The sequence below is a fragment of the Marmota monax genome, unplaced genomic scaffold (assembly GCF_021218885.2).
Source record: "Marmota monax isolate L192 unplaced genomic scaffold, Marmota_monax_Labrador192_F-V1.1 WCK01_AAM20220418_F8-fsc00157, whole genome shotgun sequence".
NCBI classification, from domain to species: Eukaryota; Metazoa; Chordata; class Mammalia; order Rodentia; family Sciuridae; genus Marmota; species Marmota monax.
Window position 1 is genome coordinate 1,767,183 of NW_026694573.1, and position 12,115 is coordinate 1,779,297.

A 12,115-nucleotide genomic window follows, 5' to 3' on the forward strand; every position below is an offset into this window, starting at 1 on the left:
GACCCTGTTTCAAATTTTTAAAAAAGGCTGGGATAGCTCAATGGTAAAGTGCCCCTGGGTTCAATTCCCAGTACCAAACAAAACAAAAAAACTGGTTCACAAGGCTGAGGTAAGAAGATAACCAGTTCAAACCCAGTCAGAGCAACTTAGCCAGGTGAGCAACTTAGCAAGACCCTATCTCAAAATTTAATTTTTTTTTTTAAAGGGAGGTGGGGCTGGATTTGTGGCTCAATGGTTAAGCACCCCTGGTACTATTAAAAACAAAAAACTAAAAACTGGGTGTGTAATTCAGTGGTTTCAATCCCTATATTTTAGCAGCATACAGACTGGCACCGAGATTTTACCATAAGAAAATTTGGATTTTTCAGCATGCACAATAATAGCACACACCTATAATCCCAGCAATTTGGGAGGCTGAGGTTAGAAGGATTGCTAATTTTGAGGCCTGCTGTGGCACTTAAGGAGCCCCTGCCTCAAAGTAAAAAAGAAAAAGGGCTGGGGATGTGGCTCAGTGGTGGAACAATCCTGGACTTAATCCCTAGTATTGTGTGCATGCACACATACACACACATAAAATAAGGACTTCTCAATACTAATAGTCACCAGAATAAAGGGAAGTCAAAGATAACAGGGATGTGGGGGACAGAACCCTGGCTGAAGGATATATAAGCCTTTAAAGGAGGTCAGAGGGCTCACCAACACCTCAAGTGTCCCTTGAAGTTCCCTCAAAGTTCATCAGGAGGATCATATTTAACAGAAACAGAAAAGGATTTGTATTTAAGAAAGCCAGACAGGATAGGTCAGGTTGCACATGCCTGTAATCCCAATGGCTTGGGAGGCTGAGGCAGGAGGATCATGAGTTGTAAGCCTGCCTTAGTATCTTAACAAGACCCTAAGCAACTAAGCAAGACCCTGTCTCTAATTCTAATAAAATATAAAAAAGGGCTAGGAGGGGCTGGGGTTGTGGCTCAGTGGGAGAGTACTTGCCTAATGTGTGAGGCACAGGGTTCAATCCTTAACACCACATAAATAAATAAGTAAAATAAAGGTATTGTGTCTATCTACAACTAGGGCTGGGAATGTGGCTTAGTGTTTTAAGCACCCCTGGGTTCAGTCCCCAGTCCCCCCCCCCAAAAAAAAAAGCTGAACAAATATCCTTCCCCGCCTAGGATAGGGCTACTTGCTTTCCAGGACTTCTGCTTGAAACCATTTAATTCTGGTTAGCTTATGCTCAACAAATAGTTAACAGAAGCCTTCAGATATGGGTCCCCAGAAGGAAAAACACCCCAAAACACCCAATTTCTCCATGGTGGTACAACACACAGGAACCACTGCCTCAAGAATGAGCACCAGGCTCTCCTATAGCACCCACTATACCCATACAATGGGAAAAGATTCTTTTTCTCTTTTGGAGAGAGGAACCAAATATCAGAGTTTGGGAAAGGGGGTGCTTTTGTGTGGCAGTGGCAGCAGCACAGGGGGAGGAGGGCTCTGAGGAACACAAGGGATTTCACCATTGCTTAACGGCTGGGGAACTTGGTAGGAGCTGACTGAGTAGACACTGAAACACCAAAGCTGCCACCACCACCGGCTGATGCAAATTTTATTGAGACAATGTACAAACAGGCCATGGAAACAAGGGTTTTGATGCTGGGACCAGAAACGTAAAATGGAATACAAAAATAAAAAGGCACTAATCTGTTAAGAAAAGACACTCAATGTATTCTAAGAATATAAGTCATTTAATACTGTTAATTTTATAGCACAAAATAAAACAAGCTATGATCCCCAAAAATAATTTTAAAAGCTTACAGAGAAAATATTATTGCCTGAAGTTTATGATCTTTAAGTTACAGGTCAAAAGAGTTTTACGTTGTTGTTTTAAAACACACAGTGAAGACCGTCAGGAAGCAAGGCCACTGTTCCTCCTGCAGGGACAACGATCCTGTCTCAGAGAACTGTCCTTCTACTCCTTTAGAACATACAACCAGCTCAGTGTTCACACTGACAGCAGTTACCAGGGACATGGCTCTCCGGTCCCAATGGGTGGAGTTTGAGGCAGAGCTCAGTGATGTCCACAGAAAGCATTAGTCTTAGGTACTGTGTTAAAACAATCAAGAATTCACTCATTTTAAGAGGTTAATGAACATAATATTAAAGGATTAAATTATAAACACCTGGCACAAAAACACATCATCCCTTTTCTAAAAATAAAATGTTCATATTCCTCTGAGCAAATGTTACAAGAGCAGTGGCCGTCTTGTTTCAGGCCTGTCTTGTCTGTAAACAGCTGTAAAGGAAGGCCAGCACAGTGCCAGGGGTGCAAAGATCCAAGGAGGGTGCAGCAGTCCTTTCCTCCTTTCCATGAGCACAGAAGGTGTTGAGTCTGGGCGGCCAAAGTCACCAACAGCAGCTGATCAATGCACCCTCTTTGTTAACCATGTTGTCAGGTGGTTACCAAACAGCGCACAAATAATAAGGATGACTCCTGTAGTGGAGGTCCTTTCCAGGACAAGTAAGTTTTTAATCAGACTATCAATACCTTCTAGTACATAATTTGTTTCCTTCCCAGGTGAAAAATCATAGTGAGTTAATTTAAATTATTTTCCATTAACATCTTCTACAACACAGGAAAGCAGAGCAGGTAACAATAATGAATAGTTAAAAAAGGAAGCCCACCCCTGCATCAAATTTGCAGTGCTCTATGAAGCATGAACATTTTCCTAGACTAGTGAGAACCAAGGCACTGAAGCCAGGGCAAAGGTGCTGCTTTCCACTATTTGGTGTGAAAAATAGAATTTCTCCACCTAATTAAAAAAACAAAACAAAACTGATAAGGTTCTCAAGTCAAAAAGTTACTACTTTTGGCACACATCTTGAGAGCTCAGAACTCAAAAGACCTATTCTGGATTGAGCTCTCAATCTCCTAGGTAACCCTGGAGACATTTATATTGGCTAAAGTAATTCTTTATGGAAACAAACTCCATGTTTGTGGAGTGTTTTGATTCTGAAGCACATCCTACAGGGTGGATCTTGCTATTGGTCGGTAGACCTGGCTGAAAGGAAACCCTGCTTTCTAAAATGGCCATTTACTACTTGTACTCGGAGCCGACTGTTACAATCAAAAGGTGACAAGCCCTTCAGCTATATCTGTTTTTAAAAGTTCTTAGGGTTTGTGCCCTCTTTGATCAAGGCTAGACACTCCACTCAGATGCAGGAGCCAAGAAGGCAGGGTGGAACCAGGTCATGGGCTGAAAGGCAAGCAGTATTTCTAGGCAGTGTAGGGATTTTGTCATACTCCCACTACCTGTGGGTGTAAGGCTGAGCCTGAACTTAGAACAAGCCCACTAAACGGACTTGGCCAGAAAAGGCAACTGTAAGAGGTGGCCACATTTCTCATTGGGTAGGAAGCTGATCTCTTAAGCATTTTCTAGGAAAACCAGACAGACAGCCACAGTGGTATTTTTTCCAACTGATTGTTATTTTGTCACAGGAAGACTCTTAAGATTCTTTAATATGGCAGTTATCAGCCTGATTTAAAGACAAAGTAATAAAGAAATGGAAAACTGGTTGTTTTGCTGATTCTGTCACCAGAATACATTACTCTGAACCTCAAAACCTAAGCGCTTCCAGAGATAGGGCTATAGTTGCAGCAGATGCCCCATAAATGCTAGAATTACTCTTTAGGTTGCTGCTACATTTCTGCAGTATTCACTTTGAGCTGAGCTTGTCTTCATTAGGGTCCAGAGGGAGAGCAGAATGAACTACGTAAAGGTTCCAGAATTCTTATCTGTCATGCTCAGCAGACATCAGTCCCACACTTGTACCAGAGCTGGCTTGTATAAAAAACAGGTCTCTTTTAGCTAATAGGAAAATACTTTAATAACAATAAAGTAACAAATGGTTAATGGTAAACTGGTTAAGAGTTCTTCCTAGTCACTATAACACTAGACCTCAAGTGAATGAACCAATTTCCAGTTAGCATTTCCTTTATTTGGAAGCATCAGCACCATCTTTCTCCAGCAGCCCAGGAAGATTGAGCTGGGGCATCAAGGACTGGGTAGGCTTCAGTGAATGAAATTCAATGATTCTATTAACCTCACTTTTAAAAGAAATTTAAGTCATATAACTTAAAGGGGTACATTTACTGAAAATTGGGACAGAAAATTAACCAAATGTTCAACCCCACGCCCACCCCCACCCATCACTGGCAAACAAGGTAAGCAAAGGCTTTCCCCCAAATTACCTCTGACTCTAATGTTTTTGGGGACAAACTAATCCAAGAGGCCTGTGTACATAGCTTGGCCCACCACTGACTGCTGATTTATTGTGTTATTTTCTACATGGTAAAACAAGGTACTACTGACAACCAAGACAATAAAGGCCTTTACACTTCAGAGTTGTTCTTTTCATATTCCTTTAGTTACAGCAGCTTCAATTTAGAAGCTCAGAGGCAGTGCCATTCCCTGGACTATCACAAAAATCCAACCTGCTACTTAAAAATCTGTTCAGAACACACAAGTCCAATTAGTCTTCCAAAACCAAACCAAACCAAAAGAAAATGAAAAAAAAGCCAGATTTGGGGGCCGGGGGCAGGGTGCCTAGGACAGAATTCTCTCTTCCTTAATGTTCACTTCCTGTGTTGTTCAAGAAAAACAAGTTGGTGGTGGAGCCACCATTTTGTGGAACAGTGACATGCAGGATCTCTCACTACGGCCTCAAGCTTTCTCTGATGAACACGACAGAATCAGTCCCAAGTACAAACAGGGCAGCGATGAGAAGGAAGACCCTTTCCTTGTCAGCTTCTCTCCACATGTGTGCTTCCACCAGCATTTCCAGTTTATGATCCAAAAAACTCTAAAATCGGCTACTCTGACAATACGACTATAATACAGATGCCAGGAGACAGCCGCTGTGTGCATTCCAAATGTGTATGAGAGATCGCCAGTCTGCAGAAAGCTGGACATTGGCAATGCAGTGTAACCTGCCTATGAGAGAGAATGCTTTCCCACTTCAAAGGAGACTATGACAGGCAGAACAACGAAGCAGCAGAAAACAGGGCAACAGCAATCACTCATTTTCATCTGGGTTTTGAGGGTCAATGATTTTGACGTGTGTAAAAGGAAAAAGCCCTTTGCGCCCATTCACCTCACCTTCCCACTGGCCATTTATATTCATTCTGGTGACTTTCACAATGTCACCAACCTACAGGGATGAAGAAAGAAGACAAAGTTAGTGTTGCTCTGAAAATATGAAAAATCACAAGCATTATCCAAAGAAATTAATTTTTTCCCAACAAGAGTATGTCTGCTCTACTCAAATTCATATCAGACGGAAGTATTGTCACCAAGACTCTGAGCAGCAATGATGCCTCCCTGATCTGTCCAATTCTTACTCCCTTTATGGAGCAGTCACTGGGTGAAGCCCAGTTCTGAGCATCTTAAAATGCAGGGTGATGGAAATTCTACCTACTGCCAGAGGATAGGTACCAGATAAGGTCTGCTCATCAAGAGAAAGCAGGAATTTGATTTGGGAAGTGGTTTTCAAACTGTTCTGGAGATCCACAGACTTCTAGGAAGGTGCTTTAAGGGTCCAAGTCTATTTGGTACCTGAAACTCAGTGGCACTCTATCACGGAGATACATCCTTAGTCCTATATTGTATTTTATTTAGAGACAGGGTTTCACTGAGTTGCTTAGTGTCTTGCCATCGCTAAGGCTGGCTTTGAACTCACTATTCTCCTGTCTCAGCCTCCAGAACTGCTGGGATTACAGGCGTGTACCACTGCACCTGGCTCTAATTTTTTTTTTTAAAGTACATTTTATAAAGTTATTATAAAAAGCACATTCAAATTTTCTATAGTCTTTTTGGCATACTGCCTTGGTAATTTAATGTAGACCTTCCTTGGAAAAAAGCTTTTCTTGCAAAATAGCAAGGTCAAAGCTTAAAAACAAACAAAACTATTTTTGTGTTTTGTAAACAACAACAAAAACCTACCACCCCTTGCAACAAACAAAGTCATAAATAAACTGGATGCTGAGGGCAATAAGACCAAATCTACCATTCATAATGTTATTTCCAACTTTTCCTGCCCAATACAAAACTACCATCCCCCTCTTTTTTTTTAGTGCTGGGGATCAAACCCAAGGCCTTAAGCATACTAGGCAAGTGCTCTACTACTGAGGTATATTCCCAACTCCTCCTAATTCCTTTTTTTTTTGAGAGAGAGAGAAAGAGAGAGAATTTTTTAATATTTAATTTTTCTGTGGACACATCTTTATTTTTCATTTGTATGTGGTGCTGAGGTTCGAACCCAGCGCCACGCACGTGCCAGGCAAACAAACACGCTACTGCTTGAGCCACATCCCAGCCCCCTAATTCCTTTTTTTAAGAGAATTTTTTTGAATATTTATTTTTCAGTTTTCAGTGGACACATCTTTATTTTATGTGGTGCTGAGGATTGAACCCAGCGCCCCGTGCATGCCAGGCGAGCGCATTATCGCTTGAGCCACATCCCCAGCCCCCTAATTCCTTTTTAAAGCAATTCTTAGGTATGGGTAGTTCAGCAGCAGATTACATGCTGAGCATTCCTGAGGCCCTGAATTTAATTCATTGAACCACTAAAAAAATAAAATTTTCATGTTGTAATTTGGGTTCCATGTAATATTCCATTTGAAAAGAGTCGTCTTCTGCTCCCAGTCTAACAAATCAATTGTGGAGGCAAATTTAGAAATCCACCTGCCACAGCTGGGGGCCATATAGCGTGAAGGCCAGTTCTCCAGGAGCCTGCCACTGCATTGGTTCTAACACAGGCCTTCGGAAGCATTACATCTGCCTTTCCTGGTTACTAGGTGGGTCACTACACTTGGAATGGTAGATTCCAGGTGCCCAAAAGACACATATCTTGCCTCAAGTTTGTTAATTTCAGTTGACCTAAGTTACATATATGGCAAATCTGAGAAAATAAAACTTGCCTTCCTGAAAACCCCACCCCAAGCAGCCCTCTCCCACCTCTTCTTGGGTCAGTTTATCCCACCAGCCTAAGAGAATGTGCTCTCACCTCTTGCTAATCACTCCCACCTTACGTTCCTTCCCACAGCCTCTCACTATCTGGCTCTATCAACCCAGCCATGAAGCTTTGAGCCATCTGCCACCATCTATGTTACATGAGCCAAATCATCCCAACTCCCAACCTCCTTTCCTCCAGCTATTGCTCTCATTCACCAAGACCCTCCTGATGGCCCAATTCTAGTGCTCTACCTTTCTGATGTTCTGTGACACTTGAAGGCAAAGATTTCACCCACTCTCTCCTTTCCCTCTGGTCCTCTTTTGTGTGGAATTCTGTAAAGTAATTCCACCAGTTGAGTTCCCACTGATACTTGTAGAAAGCAAGCTTCTGTGAGATCAGGACCTTGTCCTCCAAGATTCTGGCAGACATGCCCAGTGAAGCTCCATTCTCTCTCTGCTCTTCTACAGTCCCCTCTTCACTGCTAATGCATACCACTACCATATGGTCCTCTGAAGGAGGGAAACTGCTGAATCATCCTGCACTCTGTGTATGTTATGAATCTCTTACAAACTAGTTTCTGGGAAAGTATAAGAATTAGGGAAAAGATTAGAAACTAGTAGGCCCATATACCTGATGCTGGGTATAAACAGCCAAGCAGTTAAGCAAGGTTCTTAAGGGCACAAGTTGCTGGTTTAAGGGCCTTAGAACAGAAAGATTGATCTTTTAAAATACAAACAAAACTAAATCACTGCTTTGCTATTTAAACCCCCTCTAACTCCTTCTTTCTACACTCTGATCTTCATGGTTCTGCCTAATCTGGCTCTGCCACCTCATTCCATGCCACTCTGCCTTTCCCCTCCAATCACACTGGCTTCTTTTCTATTTCTCAAATTTGCCAAGCTCTTTCCCAGATATAGACTATATGACAGGTGCAAGGATATGCCATTATACTTTTAACATCTCAAGAAGTTAAAAAATCACATTCCAGGACTGTGGATGTAGCTTAGCAGTCGAGTTCTTGCCTAGCATAAATGATGTCCTGGACTCCATCCCCAGCACGACAAAAATAAATAAATAAAAACCTCTCACGTTCCTGGCTTTTGCCTGGAATCACCAAGCTAATACCAAGAAATCTCAGATCTTTTTTTTCACAGTTGAAGACAGAAACATAAGTGACTCTTAACAAAATCAAACAAGTCCTAAAGACTACTCAAAGGTCCCCTTGAAGCCTCTAATGCAAACAAAGAACACATGAAGGCCCTTCAGGCAGCTCCCAGTAGTCTTTGCAGATAAGATGTTTACTCTGCTTAGAGCCCCGGGCTATGTTCTACATTGTGTACTGAGGATACATAAAGACACAACTTGAATGTAAGACATACCTAAATAAAAATAAGATCTAAGATCTACAAAAACTTTGATCTCCTTAGAACAAATATAAAGTGGCAACAGTGAAGCAGTCCATCATGAGCTTTAAAGCATAACAGAACTGTCTGAAAGTCCTAGTTCTGCCATTTTTAGTGGCTCTGTGACTGCAGCACACTGCTTAAGTGACCCCAAGTCAGTTTCCTTCTGACTTTAGAAGGCTCTTACAATATTTAAATGAAATATGACATGGGAACTATTAACTAGAACACCCAAGAAAGTAGATGGTAATTATTATTAGAGTGGAGATTCCTGAATAGAGGTCCCTCTGCTGGCCATGCCCTTTGGAAGCACCAAGGGAAGAGTGGGAATCAGTCAAGCAAGGTTATCAACCTTATCAGTCACAAAGTAGCCTTCAGAAATGAGGAGGGGACAGGAAAAATAGCATTTGTGAATGAGAGATGAGGGGAGGCCTGAAAACACAAGTCTTATAAATTGTGATAGATACAGCAGCTGAGGAAGACAATGAGAAGACTGAGTTAAAGCACGTATTGAAACTTGCCAGGAATAGTCATACCTCAGTTAATTGGTGACTCTGGCATTCTTTACAGGATATTCTCCACAAATCCTAACTAATCAATTTAATAAAAGTTACTAAATTTCTACTGCTTGTAAAATGAACAGGTCAGTTCCTATCCTCAAAAAAAGTTTTGTCCATTGTGGAATGGACAATAAATAATCCACTATAGAAATATGACATGGCAGATACTCATTGTTTGTTATGTAGCAACACAGTATAAAAACAGCAGTACTAAATCGACACTACAGAGCTCAGGAGCAAGAAGCTATTGCTTCAACAGAGAGAACTTGGACCTGCAACAGAGGTCAAAGAGTAACCTAGGAAAAAAAGAATGGTTTTGAGTTTTCCAACGGCCATTCTGGCCTTGCAAGAGTTTCTTTCTTTCCTTTTGCTATGAATCCAGAGGAAGGACACTGTCTTATACTAGAACAAGGAATAATGAATAGAGCAGAAAAATGGCTGTTAGAATCAGAGATTGAGTGCTATTTGATAGAATTGTGGAAGAAGCTGATCTACAGTCAGGATTGTACAGAATTGTGGGCAGCAGGCTATATAATACTCAGGACATCTTTTAAGTATCACACTCAATTTAGAGGGCAGATCAATCTTGAAGTGGTTGGGTATCAACCTGGTTCAAAGAGTAAACTTAAGTCTGGAAGATGTCACTGACCCTATCAATAGACCAAGAGGAGGCATATAACTGAAAAACCATCTTTATAAATTTTCACCATATAAAACAGGACAATCTGGGCTGGGGGTGTGGCTCAAGCGGTAGCGCACTCGCCTGGCATGCATGCGGCCCAGGTTCGATCCTCAGCACCACATACAAACAAAGATGTTGTGTCCACCAAATACTAAAAAAAAAAAAACAAAAAAAAACACAGGACAATCTAGGGCTGGGGCTGATTGGTAGAGCGCTTGCCTAGCATGAGTGAGGCACTGGGTTCGATCCTCAGCACCACATAAAAATAAATAAAATAAAGGCATTCTGTCCATCTACAACTTCAAAAAAAAAAACAAAAACAAAAACAGGACAATCCGAATCATTATTAGAATTGTCCAAAGGGAAAGTAGCCCCAGTGGTAGAGCACAAGTCTGGCATGTATGAGGCCCTAGGTTCCATCCATAGCACTAGAAAGAAAGAACAGGAACAGGACAGGACAGGAATGTCAAAATGGTTATGTTTTTATCTATCTACATTTGAAATTGGGAAATAAACATTTGAGCATATATACTAGGATCAACAAACTGTTGACCAGGAAGCAAATACAAAGTCCTGTTCTTTGTCTAGTGAAGACCATGCAAAGAGAAGGCAAGAGGGCATGAACTTCCTGCTGTCAGCAGTAGTTTCCTTCATCCCTCTAGTCCAGAGTGTATCCTAGGAATAACTACCATCTGACTTCTGGCACTTGATTTGTGGAGTAGTCAAGGCCCTGGAAGGCCAAAATACTGGTTGTCACAATGTTTTTATGCTTCCCTACCAGCGTTCACATCCCATACTGATATTCTCAGATTGCATTCTCTAAAATTACTGAGGCTGGCCTCAAATTTGCAATCCTCCTGCTTCAGTCTTCCCAATAGCTGGAATTATAGGCACACCAGCTCTAACAGGCATTTATTTATTCATTTTGTACTGAAGGGGCACTTTACTCAGGGGCACTTTACCACTGAGATATATTCCCAGTCCTTTTTTACTTTTTATTTCGAATCAAGGTCTCACTAAGTTACTTAGTGCCTTGCTAAGTTGCTGAAGCCTGCCTTGAACTTGCAATCCTCCTGCTTCAGCCTCTCAAGTTGCTGGGATTATAAGTATATATCACCATGACCAGCTCTCTAACTTGTTTTTAATACTAAAAACTGGGTCTCTTCCTCAAAATTTCTAATATCGGAGCTGAAATGGGTGGCTAAGTGGTAAAATGCTTGTCTAGCATGTACAAAGACTTGGTTTTGATTTCCAGAACCAAATAAATAAATTCTATTATCCTTCAAGGTTCAAAAGGGCTGCTTACTGGTTAACAGTTCTTGTGAAAACAGGAATTTTATTTTAGAATGAGGCAGAGGTCAAAGGAATCATAGGACATTATGCTGTGATGCAAGAGAATGTAAGTTTTAAGGAAGAAGTGAAATTAGGAGTGGTGGTGCATATCTGTAATCCCAGCAGCTTTGGAGGTCGAAGAAAGAGGATTATAAATTTGAGGACAGTATTAGCAATTTAGCAAAATAAAAAGGGCTGGGATGTAGCTCAGTGATAACAGTGTTGGTGGGTTCAATTTCTAGTACTACAATGAACGAATTAGTTATTTAATTAATTCTATTCATAGGACATAATCCTATATACAGAAAATCCCTAAGATTGCACATGAAAAATATAAAAATAAACAAACTCAACAAAGTTGCAGGGTACAAGATCAACATACAGATATCAGGTATGATTCTATATATGTAAGTAAGAAAACAATTGCATTTATAATAATCCAAAAGAATAAAAATACCTGCAACAAAGTGATCTATTTCTCAGAAGCAAACAACAACAAAGATGGAGGACTCAAAAATTTCAGATTTCAAAATTATTACATGAAATCACATTAACTGAAACAATATGGAATTATCATATGGAGACACAGAAACTCAAAGTTCATCACACACACACACACACACACACACACACAATACTGGGAACGGAACCCAGGGGCATTCTACCATGGAGGTACATTCCTAGCCTTTGCATTTTTTTTTTTTTATTTTGAGACAGAGTCTTGTGAAATTGCCGAGGCTGGCATCAAAACTGCAAACCTCCTACCTCAGCCTTCCAAGTTGCTGGGATTATAGGAATGCACCACGGTGCTGTCCTTTGCCCATTTAAAAAAAAAAATTGTATTAGTTATAGATGGATACAATACCTATATTTATTTTATTTTTTTTATGTGCACTGAAAATCGAACCCAGTGCCACACACATGCTAGGCAAGCACTCTATACCACTGAGCCACAACCCCAGCCCGTTTGTTTTAGGAGTTCTTTACATATTCTAAACATTCAATTTCTGTCAGATATGACTTCCAAATACTTTTTCTGTTTTGTAGGTTGCCTTCTCAGTGTTTTAATACACATTTTAAATCATGCCAAATCTTGAATTGTTGTTTTAAATGGATGAACTATATGATGT

General features: G+C 40.8%; 1 protein-coding gene across 4 annotated transcripts in view; it reads right to left on the reverse strand.

Annotated features, from left to right (window-relative positions):
- Crkl (CRK like proto-oncogene, adaptor protein) overlaps positions 1-12,115 on the reverse strand; it is a 42,403-nt gene that overhangs the window by 8,911 nt on the left and 21,377 nt on the right. The window contains exon 3 of one of the 4 annotated variants that reach the window (XM_046421226.2): positions 1,577-5,205. The exons of the other annotated variants lie outside the window; for them this stretch is intronic. Coding sequence (XP_046277182.1) covers positions 5,071-5,205 — 135 coding nt within the window. The 3' untranslated portion in view covers positions 1,577-5,070. Of the gene's footprint in view, positions 1-1,576; positions 5,206-12,115 lie in introns of those variants that run through there. 4 annotated transcript variants of the gene reach the window in all.